Source organism: Enoplosus armatus, chromosome 18 (genome assembly GCF_043641665.1).
Source record: "Enoplosus armatus isolate fEnoArm2 chromosome 18, fEnoArm2.hap1, whole genome shotgun sequence".
Taxonomy (NCBI): Eukaryota; Metazoa; Chordata; class Actinopteri; order Centrarchiformes; family Enoplosidae; genus Enoplosus; species Enoplosus armatus.
Genome location: NC_092197.1, coordinates 20,012,906 through 20,035,816, shown reverse-complemented (window position 1 = coordinate 20,035,816; position 22,911 = coordinate 20,012,906). Strand labels below are relative to the sequence as shown.

Here is a 22,911-nt window from a genome sequence, read left to right as displayed (position 1 = left end):
TTGTTGTTTTTCCTAATAGGCAGCAGTGAAAGCTCTTTTGGTGAGGAGCTGTCACCCGGAATGGAGAGGTGAGGAAACAACACCGATTTCATCTGTAATCGTTTCATCTTGAAAGGTTTTAATCACGTCGAAATGTCAAATGGAGTAGGACTGCGGCTTGAGAGTGATTCCTCCGCCATTTTATCCCGTTTAATCAACTTCATCGCCTCGAAGGGATTTTAAACCTACAGTAAATAATGAGGCTGATAATATTCTACATTTTTTTTGTAGTAAAAAAAACTAAACCAACAATGCGTTAATCCATCGCTCAACATTTTCTGACTTTCTCCCCACCCTGTCTGCGGCTCTCAGCTCCGAGCCCATTGGTTCCCACTGAAGATAAAGACAAAAACACCTCACAAATATATATAGTTTCATTTAATTAAAAAAAAAAAAAAAAAAAAAAGGCTCAGTCATTTCCTAAATCAGCTGTAGTTTTTAATCAAACTGGAAGGAAATAGTGCATTTGTTGGGGACTATTTTCAGCGGTGGATGAATCCACATTTGGTCGCTCTAGTGAGTAGACACACACACACACACAGTGCTTGTTAGTAGGATCAACTCATTGTTGGTTTGGCTCTTGCGCACTTGATTAGTAGAAACATAGAATCTCACCAGAGTTCCACTTTAAACTTGATTTGTCTGAAAATTGTATTTCCGTGTCGCCAGTTTGTATCCGTGCCAGCACCATATTCATTATGCATATGATATCAGTGTATTTAAATGTTGCTAGCATCCCTGTGTCCAGTTAATCATACTGTATATCTTTGTTTGTCCCAGCAAGAAGTCCTATATAGACTGATTTATATCTATGCGTGGCAGATTTAGTTTGGGTCTAAATGACATCTATCTCAGTAAATGGTTTTGAATTGGCTTTGGTTGAAATGCTATGAGATATGCTGAACACTTCTGCTAACCCAAAAGGCCAATCCCATGAGCCCCCCCCCCCCCCCCCCCCCCTCCCCTCCCCAGACTGACTGTGACAATGTTTGACAAACAGGGGCCGCATGTACGCAACGCTGGGCCCAAACTGGAGGGTCCCGCTTCGCAACTCCCCCCGGAGCCGCAGCTATGTTTACAGGTACAGTCAAGTGGCATAGCAAGACGTTACTATCACTTGAAATAAGAATGAACTCACCTTTTTATGGGTGGGGGGGCGGGGTATCTCACTCTCACCCTCACCCCGCCCTCTCCCATTGCATGCTGGTGGAGGGCAGGCGCCATTTAGAACTCTTTCACAAGTTAAGACTTGGCTGTCACTTCTGAAGCTGTAGCTAGCTTAGCACAAAGACTGGTTAGCGCCGTCATGGATGCCTCAACCCAAAGCCTGTCGTGTTTACTTCACACACAAAATGCTGTCTTTTCAAATCATATATGACCATTTTTAAGAAATCGCAATCCTTCCTCTGGCGTCACCCCCCCCCCCCCCCCCCCAGATGTGTTCGCATTGCAGCGGAAAAGCACTGCTCAGCTCTCGAGCTATTTGAAGGTTTTAGTGGCCTGTCGCTGTCTGTTCCGACCATTAAACTCAACTGCAGAGACTCGTGGGAGGAGATGCTAGAGAGTAGCGTTTGCGGCAGTACCCGGCAAAAGTCCCAATGTGACGAGGACCTGGAATCGTCCTCCATCTTTGATCGCTGCCTTGACCACTGACCATTTTTAGTCGACTGTTTTTCTGCTACAATGGGAACACGGCTTAAGGCTCTAAGATGAGAAAGAAAAAAGGCAGTTATCCCCAGTTAGTGGGGGTCCGATCAGATCGGGACCTTGGCATACTTCACTACACTGCTACGGTCTGTGACGGTCACTGCAGAGGTGGCGTGCTTTGTGTTTGTCTGTTTGTCGAATAGGCCTCGAGCCCTATCACTATGTTGAATTGCACGCACTGAGCTGTGAATACTGAGCGGAAATCTGTTGCTAATGTTTTGTATTTGGGCACCCCCCCCTCCCTCTCCCCCTCCCTTCCTTCTCAACCTCCCAACCCCCCTTAGCTCCTCTGCTGCCAACTCCTGCTATGGATGCAGCGAGGCCGGCAGCGTGACCATTGAAGGGCCCCTGCGAAGGAAAACGCTGCTGAAGGAGGGACGGAAGCCCAGGGTGAGGTGGTCTTTGATTTCACTGTTGGTTTAACCATGTCGGCAGAGGAATCCTCTGACGAGAGATCTGTTCATCTGCTGTGTTGCAGCTGTCATCGTGGACCCGATTTTGGATCACTCTGTCTGGGTCAACGCTAACGTTCTATGGGGCGAAAGCGCTGAGGGCCTCCGAGAGGAAACACGTGAGTCTTGATGCTCAAAGAACACGAAATGCGAACAGCGGGTCGGTACAGCTCGACGGCACCGCAGCCTCGCTGCGGGAATTGATTCGTATTCCAGCATCGGATTTCACCTGTTGATATCACCAAGGCAACGGAGCGCTGCAGGAATGAGCGCTAAAACCCGGAAATGAGTCAGCATGTTTTACACTTCCTGTTCCCTCGTCTGGAAGTCAGCGGGGTTTCTTTGAATGGGTTTTTGGTTGGATGCCTGAAATAAGGTCTGTGACACAAGCTGAAGAGGTTTCAACGTTTTCTTCTACGACATAAAACACGTCAGCAGATACCCCCCCCCCCCCCCCCCCACTCGTGAACTTTGAAGCTTTTACGTGTCTTAAAAAAGGCGGTTGCTAACAAGCGGCTAAATGAGACGACTGCATTAACGTCTTCATGCCGAACTCAGAAAGTCATCTCCTCACTGGTTGTGTTTATACTCTATATCTATCCGTCTATATATTTATATCTATCTATATTCTCTTAAAAGTGAAGCTCAGCGGTGGTGACGTCGAAGTAATGCGACCGTGCTGTAGTTCCTTTATAGCCTAACGTTAGCTTTTTTTACTTCTGGCGATTCCGTTTACGCTTCAATAATCCTGAATGTGGAGTTCATCAGTGAAGATTATCTCGCTGAACAAAACATTTATTTTCTGCAATAATCCAAAATCCTGTGGAAAAATCCCATCGGCTGTTAGTCGAGGGGAACCAGGGCGACGCTAACGTCCGGGTTAGCCTACAAAAACACGCCATCCCTGCAGCGCTCCATTGGCGACGCAGCAGCGGCCCAATTCAGGCTGCTGCCTTACATGTGCCACCTTTTTTTGTTTTATTGTGGTCATGACAGCTCAAATGCGTTTGGACCTGATCCACTGTAACCCTGTGCTTTGTCGCAGTACAAGTCCAGCCCCTGTAAGAAGGTGTGTGTGACCGGGTGGATGGTGGTGCTGCCAGATGACCCGGCCAGACCCAACATCTTCCAGCTCAATGACCCAGACAAAGGTCGGCCTCGCACACCGAGCTAACCCAGCTCCTGCTGTTGTCTTTTTCTTTTTTTTTCTCTCCTTCCTGTCATTTAATTATCAGGCAATCACACAGGGCAATTTCGTGTCACCTCACAGGCAATGTTTACAAGTTCCAGACAGGGTCCAGGTTTTCAGCGATCATCTGGCACAAAAACCTGGAGGAGGCTTGTAGGAGCAGTCGACCTCAGGTACGTCCAGCACACACACACACACACACACACACACACACACACACACACACACACACACACGAGTTCGTCTGTTTGGGCCATAGGTCAGTTTAGGTCAGATGAATAGAAATGGAAATGTACAGTTCAAAGTTCTGTTTAAAATGATGAATTAGTGACCCAGTTTAGTTTTTTGCAACTTTATTTGCATTTACATTCTAATTGTACACAAGAGTCTGTCACATGACGTGTGTAATGGGTTCCATCTTACAGGCACTTGTTCCAGTATTTCACGTGTTCATCAGTTGCCCGTTTGCAGGTTTTTTGGTATTTTTTTAAAGAGCCCACAAATATGAAAACGGTGAAAACCTTTTTTTTTTTTTTTTTTAACCACACTGCACACACAAAATTCATCCTGTCCCTGATGACCGACATTTCTGTTCGCAGTGCAGGTTGGATTCATGATATTATATGTGTGTTATGCGACGTTGTTTTTATTCTGTTTACCTTACGCGTCAGCCGATTACAGTACAGTACAATACTCTTGTTTCTTGCTTTAAATATATACAGCGTCCATTTTGTGATCACTTCAATTTCAAGACGGCTCTCTTTGGCGCAGAGCTGTGTAACCACTGCGCCACCAGAAAGCAATGCAAAAGAAGCCTTTTTTTTTTTTTTTTTTAAAGCAACAGCCCGCGATGGTGGGAAACGCCTCCCTTTCGCTGCCTTAGCCAGGGTGAGATAAGTACAGAGCTAGTTCACGGACATTTTATCACTAACACTGCTAGCCTCGCTACAGCAAAGTGAGAATACACAACACATCCAACTACTTTAATGCTTTTTTGGATTTTATACATTGTGTCTTCCTGGGAAAGAAAATCTGAAAACCAGACCTTGGTGGTCCCAGAGGCAGTTCTAACACACACACACACATATGTCTGTATATATATATATATATATATATATATATATATATACATATATAAGTGTGTGTGTGTATATATATATATACACACATATGTATATGTGTGTGTACATATGTGTATACATGTATGTATGTATATATATATATGTGTGTGTGTGTGTGTGTGTGTGTATATGTATATGTTTCCGTATATATGTGCATGCATATATATACGCACTTTGGCTAGATGCTAAACTGCATTTCGGTGTGCTGGTACTTGCAGTGTATAGTGCAATAACAGCAAAGCTGAATTGAATCTGATCTAAAACAAATTTAATTTGGATTGGCCAAGTTTCAATCACAAAAGTATACTTTTGCAAGGATCACATTATTATTTGGGCAATATAAATACTACAATGTAGTTTTTTTTTAATTTCTTTTTCTCCACGTTTTAAAGCTGCGTTAATCAATGTATCTATTAACTATGGGTATAATGAATGTATATAATGCGACAGGGCTCACCCGTAGTGACGAAGCCACAGAGAATTATCACCCGACTCTGCACCTATACCGAATGTTTTAGCGTCTTTCAGCTTGTCGTTTTGTTTTTTGGCCCACAACTCTACAGTTAACTGCAGCAGGAAGCTGTTTTCAGAGGAAAAAACTCTAAAAAACCTCGCCTAGCTGGTGAACAACAGTGGAGCATTTAGCAGCTAAAGACCCTGACATTTTCCTCAGGAGTTGGTGGAGACCAAAAACCGAGCTAAAAGATGAGTGCATACCGAGCTTCCACTCGCCACGTCACCGGACGCGCGATTCCAAACGCATGCAAAAGTTGCTTTTGTATCTGCTGACATAACATGCCATAACATTTATTCACTTTATGAATCGATAGCTCGTTCCACTGCCCCCAAGTAGCCAATTAAAACTGCCACGTACAGACACCGAGCAGCCTCTAAGCGACGCCTACGAGTGGCTCGGTGCATTTGTGAGCAGCGCTCCCTGTTTCTAATATTCGTGCCAAACATGTGTTCTGTTCTCTCAACAGATACCAGCAAACCTCATGTCATTTGAATGAGAGCAGACCTTACCCAGCGGAGCGTTATTGTGCCAAACCCGTTCGTTTGGGAAGTACGGACTAAAACGTTGGAACACAGCGGAACAAAAACTTGGGAGAGGAAAAAAAAAAAAAAACGAGATTTGAGTGGAGAAGCATATGGCGCTGCAGAAGAAGCGTCTTTGACACTGGATGTGACCTGTGAAGTGTAAACTCTGGAGCCTCCGGTGAGGTTGTCCGTCGTTTCTTTCTCTGAAGCTCCCTTGTTCACTGTCATTCGTTACGCTGCTAAAAAAAAACAAAAAAAACATGTGAGCAAGCACTTTGGGGTTTTTTGTTGTTTTTTTTTGGGGGGGGGGGGGGGGGATTGGGCACATGTTGGGTTTGTGCTTGGGGTGAAAAGATGCGTCAGTGCACAAACGTGGACGTTGGGGCTACTGATGTTGATCGTCGCTCTGCAAACCAGTGTCATACGGCCTTCAAACGGGGGTTTACAACAGAATGGAAAGTTTAAAAAGAAAACGGCATTCTGCATTCTTCAACATCATACAGAGGAGGAAGGGTAGGCAACGGTGTCGACACACATCCCGGCCCGTGAACTTGGATCCATCAGAAAAGGTCCGAGCCCCCGTTTGAAGGCCTCATTAATACCACTGAAGATCAGCGCTGCAACAAAAAGGACAGACGACGAGCCTTCATCACCTTCAGCCCTGTGACGTACAGCTGGACTGAATTTGTTCCACGATGCCAGAAACAATATGAAAACTACGAAGTGGGCTCTCAGAGCTCGTGTTAGATTTTTGGTCAAATGAAGGAGCAGCCCTGGATCGGTTCATCTGCTCGCCCCCACCGTGACAGGTGTTGGCCGATGTACATAACAAGGTTTACAAATAGCAACAGTTAATATTTTGTACAGAACAAATCCAAACTTGTCAAACTCCGTGGACAAAAACGGGACTGAACAAGGTTGATCATCGCGATCGGTAACGCCGAAGACAGCCGGCTGCTGTCGACGCCGGTATGCCGCCAAAGGCATCTGGTGGAGTGAAATTTAAAGCAATTTACAATGAAGTACCAAGCTTTCAACAATCACGTGTGTGTGTAAATACTGTATTTATTTGTAAAAGAGTTTATTTTTTGACAGTTGGCCATCAAAGGGAAATGGTACGATGGATTGTCCTCGATTCACAGCCGCCTGCTGCAGGAAGCTGCTCCTCCGAGAGACTGTTGGTGGGAAGCCACCCTAAAACTTGGTTCGACTCCTCACCTCCAACTGAAGGACGCTGGGATAAGGGAGGACTCCATCAGCATCGGCACTGTTAAATAATCTGCTTCAAAAGCAAAACCTTGTGTTAGATTTCAAGGATAATTCTGCTTCATTACAACTTGGATTGGACTTTATTTTCATAGGTCTGGCCGTCGTTCCTGTGAGCCTGAAGTCAAGGCCGATCCATGTTCCAGCTCTCACCTGTGGTAATGAGTTTTTGCTGCATCATGACTGAAAGAATGAGATTGCGGGTACAAGGAGCCGAAAATGAGGTCCCCTGACCATTAATCTCATCCTTAGAGGTAGGAAGAGGGCATTAGAAGGGTCGGTTTACGCTAGGTACGAACTTCGTACGACGTGTTGTCCAACCATGTCTAAAGGCAAGGGGGGGGGGGGGGGGTGGTATGGTCGCATGTTTCAGACAGCCATTCAGAGTCTTACACTCAGTTGTTAAATGAGAAAAGAAAGCTAGAAAGAGAAGTTCAAATCCTGGCTCACCTCCACGCAGCTGGCCTAGCTACAGACATTGTTGGACATAGCCCCGCCCCACCCCCAAATTCCAACATCAGAAAGTTGTGGGGGGAGGAGGTTTCCGAAGCTGTTCAACTGTCCGACGTGCGGTTTTGATGAAGTATACTGACACCTTCACGCTTCAGTGGAAGTGCTTGTCGGACAGTTGAGCAGTCTGACACGCCTTTCCCAGTGGTTGGCATTGTAGAGCAGGGTAGAGCGGGTTGGGGGGGGGGGGGGGTTCAATCCCCGGCTTTCCCCTCATCATGTCGGAGCGTCCCTGAGCGAGACACTGAACCCCAAGTTGCTCCCGACGGAGACCCTGAGGGCTGAAGTCTGACTGGGTCAAGAAACACGAGCAGTCCGGCGACCAGACAGGCCGGAAACCTTCAGTTTAGGCAAACCTGTCGGGAAAAGAAGATGAATGTGAACAGACACATGATTAAAACTTAGTGTTATAATCATCTAGCACTGTTCACTACTTCATTACTTCAGGTACAGTTTCATCACAAAGCAATGGAAACGATGGCCAGAGCAATGAAAAGAAGATCCGAGCTGTAAGAAAGTGGAAGTACCCTTTTAAGAGTAGAAACTGAAACTGAGATGAAGTTAAACATTTACTAATAGATGTCATATTTGTAATGTTTCCCTGTTGTAAATCATGGTAACTGGTCAGTCATTTATGAAATCAGTCGTAATAGTAAAAAAAAAAAGGAGAAAAAAAAAACAAGAACGAAACCATGGCTTGTCAGGAGTCATCACGCTGTTCGGAATCTTAGAAGTATAACGTTCTTTGTCTTGTTTTCAGAACTCATTCCCGCATCGTCCTCAACAAATTTATTGGACTTAACAGTCAGGATTTCTTCAACTCGTCCAATTTCTCCTCCGGTATTATTGTCCGTCTTCGGGTGAATGCAAACTTTCCAGAGGGCCGTCGTTGCGATAGAGTCTATTTAAGCCCGTTTATTAGAAATGACGTACGTTACGTCAGCGCTAAGCTCTCCGCCTCATCGCGCTGCTGCGTTTCAGAAATCAACATCTGCTGTTTTTACTGGTCCAGGCGTTCAGTGGACCCCATTCCCTCCTGTAGGGTGTGCAAGTCAATTAGCAGACCCTTGAAGCCCATCACGGTCAGCGTTAGAGCATGCCGGACGGATATATATATATTGGCCAATATTAGCTCATTATTATTAGCTTGATAGCAGTCAAGAATGGTCCACCAGAGAGCACTGACAAGTTTATTATTATTATTATTATTATTATTATTGGATGGATTGTGATGAAATTTGGACCAGACATTCATGCCCCCCCCCCTCAAGATGAATTATAATGACTTAAGTGATCCTCCAATTTGAATTATAGCCATAATACTTTGGTTCATGGCCAAACACTTGCAAAAACCCGTGACATTCCCGCCATCCTACGCTGTCCTTTGTGTTTAGTGCTACTTGCCATGCGTAAAACTCTGCGTGCTAACACGCTATGCTTAACGTTATATACCTGCTAAACGTTAGCATTTAGCTCAAAGCACGGCTAGCGTGGCTGTAGACTCTCAAGTCTTCTCGCAAAGTCAAACGTCCCACTCAGCGCACATCTTTGCAGAAGGATTAGCTGTGACACAAAGCAAATCACTGGGAGTAAATGGGCTCAGACGGACATCGTCACCACCACGGTCCTCCAGAATTCCCAAAATGTCCGTTCGCGTTCGAGAGAGAATCTGTCGACTGTCGACTTCCCATTGGATTTTGACAGCTTTCAAATATCAACATCGGTGTTTGTCGAGTGGAGTGAATATATTCATGGAACACTTTTAAAATGTTGACCAACGTGCTTTACAGAGAGGTGGCAATTACAGTCAAACGAAAACACTATGAAGTTCAATAGGTAAATTAATAAAAGCCTAAAAGTCAACCATTTGGGATAAAATCAGGCGCGTTGCACATTACACACAGTAAATACTAAAACACACAGTGCAATCCGTCAGGTCTTCATAGCGACTATTAAAATGAGATGGAGAGGTTGTCACACGGCTAACGCAGTTAGCTTTTTCTTTAGCATTGGCCTTAAAAAAAAAAAAAAAAAAGCTTGGTCAGTCAAGTCTGCGTTCATTTTTGTCAAAGCAACCTGCACTTAAACTACATTATCCTACGGTAATATTGTAATGTTTACAGAACAGTGCGCAGATTTCATGTAATGGATATTAAACACCCCAAGCAGGTTTTAAAACCGATGGAAACCGATGGCCGCCGGGGACGATAGCTTCTGAACACACTGGGGGAGGGCCTTTTAGCAAAGACCAAGGCACGTTTCTTCTTCTTGTAACAGCGGAGAAGTGGCTGCAATGTTCCTCTAACCACGAGAATATCAGGCATTCCTCACAAATAGACCACACAATGTCCACTCTTACCACTCGCCACCTTTGTTAAGTATTTACCGTTGCACCGTTTTATATTGTTCCCTGTTCGATCCCCGGTGGGAACAGACATGTTTCTTTTCATGTCACGCCGCCGTCGCCGTGCAGTATAGTTCCTGTTTATTCCACGTGCTGTTTGAGGGGGTAAAACTTTATTGAGAAGGAAAACGAGAGAAACGGTCGGACCGCGTTCAGGTGATCTTGACCGGAGTCGGATGTAAAATTATGGTATTCACTCCAGCTGCTCGTGTCCGGTACATATAATGCAGCCAGTAGGTATTAACTGGTTGGAAACCATGAGGTTAAACTCTGGACTTTCCCGTTAAATTTTAGGGCGTGAACATCCAAGGGTTGGTTTCAGAAGTGTTGAGGGGGTTTGCCTCGAGTCTATTGTCTTCAGCAAGTAAAAAAAACAAAACATGATTGGTTGGACTGAGGTCAGGTGACTGTACTTAAGTGTGTGTGTGTGTGTGTGTGTGTGTGTGTGTTTCTGTATGATCATTGGATTGAATTGTACTCAGATTCGGGCGGTGTGTTTGAAAGGTCCTCTACGGTTCGCCCAGTATGGCTATGACATGGCACCCGTAAAAGCTGACAGTTGGCACCTCATCGCCATTGGCCCTTGCTGTCAACAGTGCCTTCAAGCAACTCCAGCGCTGTCTCTTTTTACATTTTCGCCAAGATCGTCATCAATCTGAGGGTCCCCCCTGGGTTACGTTCAGAGTTACCGGTGTTCCAACCTGGCAACCCCCCATGACAGAACTCCTAGATGCTGTGCGGAGGGCTGCTTTTGTTTTTTTGTTTTGTTTTTTAGTATAGACCAACACATGTTGGTAACCACTAAGTATCGGAAGTACCAAAAGCTGGCACGGAGTGTCTGGTCGGATTTTATTTAGGCAAAGTGTAGCTCGGCTAGCTAGGCTACACACCCCAACCCCAGGTGATTTGCACAATAATCATTTGTACAGAGGTGAAACTGACGTTGATCTTCTCTTCTGACTCTGGCCTGTTGTTGAGCGCGCACACAAAACAGCAGTTAATTAACATTTTGAAGAATTTTGAAGCTCGGATCCTTTGAAACTGGACTCGCCAGTTTAATGCCAAGTACGTGCTGCCACAGTTTTCACCAACTTACCTCTACAGAGGAAGTTGTTTGCGGTAAATGTGATGGGGGGGGGGTTGTTTTTTTTTTTCTTTTTATGGCCAATGATGATGGATCTTTGAGTGATTGATCAAATCAGCAGCACTAAAGATTGGTTGTACAAGTGAACTGTAGCTATCAGACAAGTCGGGTTTAAAAGTGCTCATTTCCCCCGATGAGTAGGAAACACACCCCCGCTAACATGTCAGCGCGTGCCAGGGAGTCCTCCCCCCCCCCCCCCCCAAAAGGCAGCCGTGACCCGATGTTCCTCTCGCACATGTTGACTCAAGAGCCAAAAGATCCCCAATTTAGGATCGTCCAAATACATTTGATCCAAATGTAGTGTGTGTGTGTGTGTGTGTGTGTGTGTGTGTGTGTGTGTGTGTGTGTGTGTGTGTGTGTGGCGTCAGTGCGTATGTGATTAAATCATACCACCAGTTTCCATGAAGTATTTCAACAAGTATTGCTTTGCTCCTTCCTTTCGATTGTTTCGATACTTGTATATGTCCGATCTAAACATATCTCAGTTTTTATCCAATTCCTCTGAGGAAAGACAATTGTGTTCTATGGGACATTTATTTGCATGTAATTTTTTTGGTGTACAAAATTTCTAGTATTGTAACTGTGAAAAAGATAACCACTGGGTCGTGATTATCAGTCTGTGATTACTTTGCCAAGTTATTTCTTACCATGGCACTGCTATACGTCGCTGTATTTTTCAGCTTCAGACACTGAAATTGGGAATAAACTTTATGTACGGAAGGCTGTTGACTTTTATGTCGCGATGTCCCGGGGTGCAACTGCACTTCTGTCCTCGTGAACATCGAGGTTGTGCACGGCATCTGTCAAACTCTGGCCAATAAGGGTGGCGCATTCTGCCAGGTGGGAAATATCTATCGCAATGGCGCTGTTCATCTGTCAAGTGAAAAGAAAACAACCTAAAACGTGATTAAGAAAGACTGCCGAGTCCAAAATCCAGTCTGAGGGACCACGTCGAGATATGGAGAGGGGTGCATGGCACATTAAAGCATCAAACCAGAGGCTCTGTGTACTGACAGCAGAGCCAGTTAACCCCCCCCCCCCACATTCCTGCTACACACACTGTGCTATATGCTAGAATGCTACGTTGCTACAATCATTCGAGGATGCGCAGCATGTAAGCACACAGGTGCAACGGTTGATGTGTGATGTGCCGTGATGAAGCAATATGGAGGCTGCCACGCTCGCTGTACTTCGTAGATGGAACGCGAGGTGCGGCTGAAAGCTGATGGAGATGTCCGATAGTTCTGCAGGTATTAGGACCGCACGTTGCCATCCCTATAGCTGCTGCTGCTGCTGCCATGGCGACGTTGACGTCACATGACCAAACACACGGACACGGTGCATTTGCTACTTATTTTATTTATTTGAAAGACTGCAATATTGAAGCTGATTGTAGGTCGGTGCGGGTGACAGTGCAACAGAGGGTGTTGTTGTGAAATAACACTGCGCAGTGTTTTGAGTGCGACGGCAATGAACATCACCACCCCCCCCCACCCCCATTTCTAAGTATCACTTTATATACAAATCATATTCATGTATTTTCAACGTACATTGCTGGGAGGATACAATGCGGCGCAGTGGTCAGACAGAACGTACAGAACGTAGTGTATTTGTGGCATTTTCATTCGATTAGACTCCTAAACCTAAGACCCGGTCTGTACATCTGCCGCCTAAAACTGTCCACGTGAGAAACGGGTCACTGGAGTACAGACCTGTGGCCTGCCTGACGCAAAGAGGAAGACGTCACTGGAAATTGGCGGGAGAAGCACTCGCTCGTGGGTTAAAGTTCCGGTTTTGTGGAAGCAAAAGCTGAGACATGATGGTTAGACTTCCACCCCCGCGCCTCGGCTGTGCGACGCGTCGAGGCCCTTTTTTAGAAAGAAAAAAAAAAAAGAATGAAATAAAAATACACCTGATGTGTCGCGCGGTCAGTGATTCGTGAAAGCAGCCCAGTGGGCGAGTCGTGTCAAGCGTACGTGACTATAAAATTACCGACATCGTAGACTGTTAGAGCGCGGTAAATGTGAAAAGAACCCAACGTAAAAGAGTAGGGTTTACAACATGGAGGGAAAAAAAGAAACCCCGAATGAACTGAAAAGGCACGTCACGTTTCTCAAGCCGACATTTAGACCAGGCGTCCCTTAGAAGAAGAAGAAGAAGAAGAAGAAAAAAAGCACACTCTGTGTTTTTAATCACACGAAACCGCACAATGTTTTACGTCGTACACAAACAAATGTACCAAATCACACACGGTTCGGCGCCGTGGCTTCTTCGGGGGACGGGTCTGTTAAAAAAAAATTACATAAAATAAAAAGTCGCTCGCCGTTATTTACAGCAACTGTGTTTAAGGCAAAAACCCCTGCTTTCCTTCAAAAGACGTTTTTGGCAAATCGGCTCTAGAGTGACCGGCTTGGCATTGGGGCGTGTTTTTTTTTTTCTGGCTACAGCGCGTTTGACATTGACTTATCCTGGCGAGGACGAAAGAAAAAAAAAAAAAAAAAAGGGTCAGTGGCCCCAAGTTGGCACCCAAGTTTTACAAGACTGTGGATTAAAAGGTCGGCTACAGATATTCTCACCGCGCAATGCGAAACTGGTCAAGGAGAAAATCTGCCAAAAACATTCACACTTCCACGTTAAAAGTCTATTACAGGATCGTTTCTACGCCCGTGTTTATTTTGGAACCTTTAAGTCACAGAAACATCTTGGCTTTTAGAAGTCCGTCTTTGTCCACGCTCAGAAGGACGACGAGAGGTTTCTGCGAGTGCTGGTCGAGCACTCCGTGTAGCACGTCAGCAACAGTTTCGTCATTTTTCTCGCTTTCCGCTGTTTTTGTTTTTGTTATTCCCCACCGGTGAATGTTGGCGTTTGTGTCGAGAGGAGGACTGTATATGCTGAGGAAGAAACGGATAAATACAGAAATGCTTTGGTCCATGCGTGATCTTATCTTGGCTGTTAAAGGTTCACGTATTCCGGAGCACACATGACGGCGGCTCGTATCTTAGCAGTCTGAGGGGGTTGGGGTCCTGGTTCGGTTTCTATCCGTTCTCCTTCCACAGTACTAAGTGAATGCTATGGTCCGGCATGCTGGTGGCAAACACCAGTCCAGAGTCATTGTCCCCGTCCAGGCCGTTGAGCCAGGAGGTCACGCCGGCCAGGAAGCTAGATCCTCGCTTGGACTTTCTGTAGGCCGGCAGAGGCCAGCGGCCCGAGATAGCCTCTGTCCGCAGGTCCATCACGTACAGGAAGTGGTTGTCGAAAAGGAGCGCAAACACCTCGCCGAAGCTGAGCAGGGACAGGTTCGCTGGGTCCTGCATTTTTATCACCCTGGGGACAGAAAACACAGGCTTGATCAGCATGATCACGTTGTCTTCTAACAGAACAGACGTCCTCTTGTCCAAATCCATCGTTCCAAGCAAACTGTGATGTTTTTATCAGATTGTTTTTATGCATTTAAAGGTTCCATATTGTAGAAAGTGTCTTGGTGGTCTTGTTTGATTATAAAGCAGCTCTGGGTGCTGTATAAATACTGTGAGAGTATCAAAACGCTCAGTCCAGAGGAATGAAACACAGCCCCGTGTTCAGAAACTGTGCCTTTAAACGAGCTGATGTGGTGTCACTGCACTCAGCCACGCCCCCAGGAAGTTGTTCAGTTTGTCTAAAACAGCTTGAAAGGGGCCAGTAGAAGATAAATAAGGACTGTTTTTGTTTGTGAACTGTGAATCATGCAGAGCTGCTCTAGTGGAGTCCCAGAATAAAAACATAGAGCTGGAAATGAGCATGACATGGGGATTGTGACATGTCTGCTGTAGGAAGGTGCTACATGAATAACCATTACACACATAGAATAAGCCACAGGTTACCTGAGAATCTCAAAGCTGGCAAAGTCCCACTGGTAAACTCCGAGGTCAGAGCTGCAGACGATGTAGCGCCCGTCGAACTGCAGGCGGGGCTGAAGGCTGATGCTGCGGTCCTCCGACACCGACAGCGTCTTCAGACACTTGCAGTTGATTTCGCGGCCCAAAGGCCAGACCTGCAGAGGGCAACAGCTTTACGTTCATTTCTCCACTCTCCAAAAAGTGAAAACACAAGAAACCTCTGGAGACAGGAGCATTACCTTAATTTCATACTTATCAGCACTTAGGAGGATATGATCACCAGGACTGTGCACCATGGATTCTACTTCACTTTTCTGTAGTATCACCTGACGGGAGACAGCAACAACAACATGCATATTTATTTCATTATCATATAGCACATAACTGTTCTCCTGGACTGAAACCTGGACCAGGCAAGGCAAGGCAAGGCGAGGCGGGCTGACCTTGGTGACCCACTCGGTGTGCCCGGTCAGGGTGTTGAGACAGGCGCCGGCAGACAGCGCCCAGACCTTCACCGAGAAGTCGGCGGAGCCGCTGACCAGCAGGTCCAGCTCATCGTTGTAGTCCACACTGAAGACTTGAGAGCACACGGGAGAAAAAAAAAAAAACATTTCAAATAATGTCTTTAAAACTCAGTTGCAAAAAAATGAAAAATGTTTTTTTTATTTATGCCCATGAAAGCAGACAAACTGGAGTTTATGATCCAAGCAGGTTCCATTTAATTGGCTTTTGATTTTGATTTGTCAACGATGTCTTTTTCTATACAGTTATGGTTGGACGCTGTGCCGACCCTGGAGTGAGATGTGGCACGTGACTAAGAGTTTAGCTTTTACTCTAAATAACCCAGGACAACTGACCAACCTGCTCCCGTGTGGCCGCGGAACTGCTGGATTTTGGCCCCCGTGCTCCACTCCCAGCATGCCACGGTGTTGTCGAAGGACCCGGTCACCAGCTTCTGCTCATCAAACTTGACGGTGGCGCAGGTGTGCGTCTGAATCCCGTAGATGCACTGCCCGGTGCGCACGTCCCATAGTTTGGCAGACAGGTCATCAGACCCTGGCCCGAAAAAAAAAAAAAGGGGGGGAGGGGGGGGGCGTCCATTTTAATACAGCAACTCTGCAAAACACCCCATCCAGACCGGCGTGGGTCGAACCTACCCTCTGCAGTGTGTTCGCACTGGAAAAGTGACAAAAGAGTCTTTATGCATACTTTTGAGTGTAGAGCTGCAGCGATTACTCCGTTAATAGATTATTCGATCGAAAGAACATAAGTTGCCAAATATTTTCATAGTCGATAAACCGTCGCAGAAAGTTTTTCGAGCAAAAGTGTCAAACGTTTGCCGGCTCCAGCTTCTTAAATGTGAGGATCTGCTGCTTTTTCTTTGGCGTTTATGACAGTAAATCTGACGGCGTCACTTTGGGCTCTGGGAAGTTAGTGACGAGCATTTTTCACAATTTTTTTTTTGACATTTTATAGACTGAAAGGGAGTGGGCGGGGGGGGGGGCTGTTGTCGCAAGAACCAGCAGCACAAGACCTTGAAAATAAGGATCAATAAAACAGTAGCCCCTTTTCACGGCAGACGTTTTAGCTTTCGTGGCAGGAAATAATAACATTAATCAAAGCATCCCAGGAAGCCTTTCAAGTGATATGCACAACATCAGGCCCCTGGAACTGACACACTTAAATGGAATGCAGCCACTGCTTGTGTTATTGGCTACAGCTGTAAAAAAAAAAATGAAAAAATGAAATAAAAAAAAAAAGCTATGACGAGAGGATTTTCAGCATCCGTGCAGAACTCGAGAGTAACACCGGGGGGGGGGGGGGCGCGTACCTGTGCAGAGGAGGCCGTCCTTGTAGTAGAGGGCGTACACTCGAGCGCTGTGGCCGATGAGGGACGACGTCTCGAAGGCCTCCTGGTCCTTCAACTGCATCATGCGCAGTTTCGCCTTCAGGTAGACCCCCTTCCAGTGCGACGCATCCTGGATGGACTCGTCAATCCTCCAGCCCAACTCCCGACACACGCCCTGCCACACCTCCGTACACGAGGTGATCACCTACAAGGAGGGGAGGGGGGGCGGGCGAAGGACGCTGGTTGGAACCACTTGGGTGAATGACAAGTACTTTAAATGCTAGAAAAGGTGAGCTGATAATACACTACTATAGTGTTATTTCTGGCTTTGGAACACGCACACACGCACATACATATACATATATTTGATACTAGTGCCGATATATACAAAAATCTGAACTATTTCAACCGAAACCTTCATTTTCATTTGATTCATTAAACAAAATAAGTCCTCAAATGTCGTCCTTCAACTCCATGAAGCAATGTAACGCTGCACATCAGGAATTATCCGATCAGACAATAAATATTTCCTTTCAGTCATATGCGATGCATTTTTTCCCCCATTTTCCTAGGCTACTAAATGATTCCTGCACATTATGGGACATGCCAACCATTACCGGGATTATTAAATGAGGAAGTTACGAGCAACATGTCATTACTGTGAGTACAGACGCCAATAATCAAGATATAAAAAACACTGCTGTTGGTATAGGTGGCTCATATGTAAGTCTGCTTCCAAACTGATCTGTATACAGACTGAGTATAGGGTTTTTTTTGTGGTCTGTGCAAGGGAACAGCACAGCACTGCAGGACTCGCACCCCCCCACCCCCACCCCCACCCCCAAAGTCAGGGGAAACAAGGGAGACATCTACGACAAATGAGGAGCGCCCCATGGCGACACTGCACCACGTCTACCTTATTCCACTGCTTGCAGACCAGGCAGCAGGTGAGCAGGGTCTGAGGATCCAGCCAGCGCAGCAGGTAAAAAGCCAGCTCCAGGGGGAGGAGGCGCAGGAAGTCGCGCTTGAGCAGCGTCTCCAGTCCATTGGACAGGTGACGGAGCTGGACGGCGCCACTCAACGATATGAGGTGGTCCAGAGACTGGTTGCGCTGCTGGTCGTTCAGAGTAAGGAAAGTGGCAGAGACCGACTCCAGCCACCCCTCAAAGGCCACCTTCTCCATGGGCACATCAGAGCGACCTGCAACACCTACGGGAGCAAGGCAGGGTCTTGACTCACAGCTGGTAAATGCTACTGCGCACATCTGACAAAGGTCAATACAAATGCAACACGTCACATAAAAAGTACGAACTACTTCCGCTGACCAAATATCCTCCATCGGTGCTATCAGTACGTGTTAACATCACAACAATAAAACACCATTTTGAAATTCATTCACCAGGTAGCTGATTTTGAAAATGTCAGGGTTTGCTGTTTGTCATATCTTTTCAATTGAATACTTTTGCCCCCCCCCCCCCCCCCCCCCCCCACAGTTGATATTTAAATGCTATAACGTTGTGATGACCTGTCACATGTGTCACACTGACTCATTAGCAATAATTCCATGAGCCGGAAATGCAGCCAGAAAGATTATTTTGAAAGACTTTGGAGGGGGGGGGGTAATAAAATCAATAACATAAACAGCTGTAAGTTAAGACACTGCTGTTGTTACAATACAATTCACCATCCCTGAGAGTCACTTACACAGGCGATATTACCCACCTGACATGTCAAAGAAAACTGCGGCCATGCGTTTGGAATTGTGCAATTCAGACTTTGTCAATAAGACCATAATGTTAAAAATGAAAACATAACAAAAAAAAAAACGTCAGGGTCAGGCTTCAGACAGTTCAGCTATGCCTTAGCTAAAAAACAAAAAACAAAACAAAACAAAAAATACATGGCCTGTTGGGTAACCGGTGTGTCTGATACGTTTCATTTATTGGAATTCCTCATTTTTGGGCTGTATTTACTTTTAGGAGCAACCGTACCCGCTCGTGCGTTCAGCCCAAGTTAGCCACCTGGCTAGTTAGCAACTTTTGTAGCAAACGCTAGCTGAGTGACACTACTACATTTTAATAGCAAGTAGACGCTAGCCACGGCTGGCACACGTCCGCACAATCAATGGACGGCGTCCGCTGGCAAAACAAAAACACGGCAATTTGAGAATGTAAAGGGAAAACGTCCACCAACCGGAGAGTTGCAGGGAGTTTCTTTATCGCCACTTTCCCTGGCTTACAGTCTAACGTCAGTTCACATAGCGAAGTTAGCCTTGGTCGTGAGCTAGCCTGTCAGCGAGCAACTTGAAAGGATTGTCCAAGTGACCTAGCTTCGCAGCTAACGTTAGCTAACCACCATGATGAGAGGACTTGACTCTTGTTAATTGTGAATCACATAATGTTTCTAAGGGAGTAGTCTGCTACTCGTTCCCCAGGCAGGTTTTTTTTTTTAGGTGGTGGGGTAGAAGGATGGCAGCTTCTGACAGCATGAAAACCAAAAAATAATGGAAACGCTATCCATGCCTACGCTGTGTTGCAACACCCTCAGCTCTGTCTTACAGGAACGCGCCGTAGGAGTATTTGCCGACGTTAACTCTCATGTCACGAAGTGGACACGTTCAGGAAAGTAAGTAAAGTGACATTGCCGCGTTTCTTTACACGTGTGTCCGCCACACAGACACATTCGTTATATTTTTCGCTTCGCAGTTGCCTTGGTGTGTTTCTCTTGATATGACCAAATAAACCTGTAGTACAAAGCTGCGGGATTAGTTGGCTGCGACATATATAGAACACTAGCTTCCGGTGTCGCGCGCAATGTGGAACGCCATCGACAGACGCACGTAGGTAATGATTTATAAACATCATGTCAGCCCTCAGTGTCCCACTTACAGTCATATTAAGTAAAAAATAAATCTATATTTATGGCAGACCGGTTGGAGGAATGAATATGGTTAACTGTGCGTCTGCGAAATGGAAATTTATAAATATATAAAATGTGTTTATATGTAAACTTGGATTGCTCTGTGAAAACAATGTTAAGGTGGCACAAAAACATTTCAACAGTACTTATTCAGTTAATTAAAAAAAACAATCTAGATAACACCTAAATTGCAAGTATATAAATATAGGCACTTAATCTCAAAAACTATGGACGAGCTGAAATATTGACTGTAAGAATTCCAATTTCTCCTCAAAATAAAGAAATACATTTTAAAACTGTACTTTTTTCTACTTCTGTAGATAATCTTCACATGTTCTGGGCCTATACAAATGTAGAAACAGCAGAGCTCCTGTTTCATGCTCGTGACACCGTCCACAACTGGTGGAAATCCTTGCATGGTAGGCTGAGCTCCGAATCCATAAGTATAGATTTCCTCAAATCTATTTAGGAGTTATAACAAAATACTACATACATAACTGTGGCTTTGCCAAATCCCCCCCCCCCCCCCATTGTGGAATACACAAAAAAAAAAAAATTCTGTTCAACAAATGTATAAAAAGAGGTCAAAAGCGAAAAACTCTAAATACTTTTGTCTGAACATGATTTAATTTAGCTCCTTATTTTTTATGGATTATTATTTTGAAAGGCTCAACTTCCTCTACTTGTATGTTCCTTTATGGTTACAATATTTCAATCCTGTTTGTTTACCTTTTTTTTCGCCTGTGTTCAACAGCGACTAGTTTGGTATCATTCCCCGGACATTCTTCACTGTACTATTCTTCTAAGGGTTATAAATAAAGTTCCTTTAAAAACTAAAAAAAGATCGAATACCGCATTGAAGCAGCGATCCGTGTGTCAACGTGGCCGCCATATTGGTACGGGGAAGCTGCGCCGCCAGGACAGGAGGTCTACCCCCCCCCCCTCATTGAATACAATGCTAGGTGGTGCACAGTGGCTGTCGTCCTATCTGTAACTCACAGTTCATGTGGTGGTTCAGGAGTTTAAGGGGGTGGCAGTCGCATCAGCATCTTCACGTGATTCACGGTCGGACCGCGATTAGATGTAAAGGTGCCGTTCTCGGTTTTCGTCCACTGAGGCAGGAAATCTCATGAGTACATACTCGCGTGGGCGGTCGTCGCAAGTCACGTCTGTGCTGTTCCGCACATGTGCACGGACAAAGAGTCCACGTCCTGATCTCGGGACGCTGACACCGAAAAGCAGACGGACCTCCGTTCAGCTCATGACCTCGGAGATGCGAGATGCGTGTTTGTCTTTCAGATGACACGACGGGTGACGAATAGATTGCTAATTCAAAACAGTTTCATCCGGTCTTCTCCGTCGCACACCCCTCGTGTGGTTCACTCCGTCCCTAATCTGCTGCTGATTAGGAAGGAACCTCTCAAGGACAGAACAACAGATCTCCCTACAGTAGTCCACTCCCTCTGCGGGCGTTAGCGTGTGTCATGCTGTGTGTTTCAGCACAGCTTGCATTCGTGTTACTTTTACGTCCACGAAAAGGACGTCCTGTGAAAATGAGTAACCCAGCTGTGGCCTTGAGTTCCGGCGCATTTTGTCACTGGAAGTTCTTCTGCGGCCGAGCATTGGGCTGCGTGCTGGCTCGTCGTTGTGTCACGTACCAGTGGACGGCCTGCGGGATGGAGTGGGTCATGTGGGGTTGAGGCCTGCCTGCCTGTTCCATCCTCTCACACACACACACACACACACACAAATCACACACACCTGCTAACACCAGGGCCTAAACTTGTTGTTGTCAGTTGGTGTGGTCTGGTATGTGCGGTAAGTCATCAGGACCTGTGCTGGTTTTGGCCCATTTATGAAATCCGTTGCATCGTTCGGCCGAGTTTGAGACAGTCGGCCATGCTCTGTAGCTCGGCTAGCGACGGCCTGCAACGTGACTGCTGCCTGCTGCTAGCATCCCGGTCCGACTTCTCCCGAAAAGCTGCCCGGGTCGCCGGCAGGTGCATCCTTGACAGTAGGCCCACTGCTGCTGGTAGCGGTTGGTGTTTCTCTGGACAGGGGGGGGGGGGATTAACTCTTTTTAACCATTTATCCATTTTCACGCAGCGATCGGAATGAGCGACCGCTGCGACCGCTATTCGTATGTTTTGACTAACCTACCTGTGACTACATATTTAGCAGTGTAGTTATTTCGCTGAACACTAGAGGGCATACATGATTGTGTTTTCGGGAATGTTTGAATATTTTTTTTCGCGTGCCCCTACAGCACTTTAGAATTTAGAATAAAGAAATCATCAGGGTGTTTTGGGGTTTTTTCTTTTCATATAGTGGGTTGAAATGAACACTGCAGCCTCTAGGCGGGGGCTATCGTCTCGCCTTGGAGACGGGTTTGTTTGGGCTAACTCCAGAACTGCACCAATAAAAGCAGTGGGGTCGCTCAGCGAAGACAGACTGTCACCCGGCGACGAATTCGAGTGTATTTTCATCACACCAACCCAGTGCTTCTTTTCAGGTTGACATTATTATCTCCTAATCATGTGCCAGTTACTGTAGGTGACCGCTCCTGGGTGCAAATCTGCTCAGTAGGCTGTGGGGTGTCAGGCACAGCTGGTGTTTGGTGGGGGGGGGGGGGGGGTAACAAGTCTCTAACAGGCTAAGTGATGGATGTCTGACTGCTAAGCTCCACGCTACAAAGGAGCCACTAAAGCTGCTGAAGACATTAATGAGCCGGTGACTAAAACCCGGCCTGGACTCGCCGGACTGCGCAAGTCCAGCAACACGACGCCGTGCCGACCGGTTCCCACGAGGACATCCAGTGGATTCAGGGTCCCTAAAACTAATAAAAATACTTTGCCTTTCTAGTGTTCTTGTTTCCCTTTTCATCCATTCTTCAAATATAAAATTGATGTCCATCCATCCATGTTTTCTTCCTGGGCCCGAGAGGTGGGGTACATATAGAAACAGAAACCACTCCCACGTTCACACCTGAGATGGCTGTAACTCATAAGCCATTGGTTTCTGTTTCTTTCTGTATGGTTGCTTGAAACCAGCCTGAATCAGTAGTTTGAGCGTAGCTGTTCTAAATTGATTTTTAATCATTCAAATTTTAATGCAACTGATGACTGAAAAGAGCCTTTGCAGACATGATGATTACCTTTAAAAAAAAAAAAAGTCCGACATTTGGCAACAACAAAACAAAACACGGTTTGTGCCTTGAATACTTTGACAAATGGTCTGGAATAAATGAATGTGTGCATCACTTACATTCGCAGTATTCCAGACTAGTATTCAATAAATAAAAAAAATTATCAAAGAAATTATCCAGAACATGATAAACACAGTTAAAGTTGTTTTCTTTAATTTGCATTTAACCACAATTACATTTATTGTTTTGC

The 22,911-nt window shown here is 45.8% G+C and overlaps 2 protein-coding genes across 3 annotated transcripts in view; one reads left to right on the top strand and one right to left on the bottom strand.

Moving 5' to 3' along the window:
* The window catches only part of LOC139301204 (ras-specific guanine nucleotide-releasing factor RalGPS1-like), a 64,011-nt gene extending 58,467 nt beyond the window's left edge, over positions 1-5,544 (top strand). For both annotated transcript variants that reach the window (XM_070924535.1, XM_070924534.1), the window contains 7 exons: positions 20-68; positions 1,040-1,120; positions 2,031-2,136; positions 2,225-2,317; positions 3,244-3,349; positions 3,469-3,560; positions 5,492-5,544. In XM_070924535.1, the coding sequence (XP_070780636.1) occupies positions 20-68; positions 1,040-1,120; positions 2,031-2,136; positions 2,225-2,317; positions 3,244-3,349; positions 3,469-3,560; positions 5,492-5,521 (557 nt within the window). In that variant the 3' untranslated portion in view covers positions 5,522-5,544. The remainder of the gene's footprint in view (positions 1-19; positions 69-1,039; positions 1,121-2,030; positions 2,137-2,224; positions 2,318-3,243; positions 3,350-3,468; positions 3,561-5,491) is intronic.
* A 7,503-nt stretch (positions 5,545-13,047) lies between these two features.
* On the bottom strand, positions 13,048-18,371 carry fbxw2 (F-box and WD repeat domain containing 2). The gene is made up of 8 exons (XM_070924749.1): positions 18,320-18,371; positions 17,514-17,806; positions 16,580-16,802; positions 15,610-15,804; positions 15,192-15,325; positions 14,988-15,074; positions 14,734-14,903; positions 13,048-14,197 (listed from the first exon to the last, which is right to left on the bottom strand). Exons 1-8 carry the CDS (start codon positions 18,345-18,347, stop codon positions 13,909-13,911), a joined length of 1,419 nt encoding a protein of 472 aa, XP_070780850.1. The 5' UTR covers positions 18,348-18,371; the 3' UTR covers positions 13,048-13,908.
* Positions 18,372-22,911: the final 4,540 nt, after the last annotated feature.

Coding starts and splice junctions, on each gene's coding strand:
- fbxw2 (XM_070924749.1), bottom strand. CDS start 18,347: ATGGCCGCAGTTTTCTTTGACATGTCAG. Junction 15,075..15,191: donor ACACCGAGTGGGTCACCAAG/GTCAGCCCGCCT, acceptor GTCTCCCGTCAG/GTGATACTACAGAAAAGTGA. Junction 14,904..14,987: donor CTGATAAGTATGAAATTAAG/GTAATGCTCCTG, acceptor TGCCCTCTGCAG/GTCTGGCCTTTGGGCCGCGA.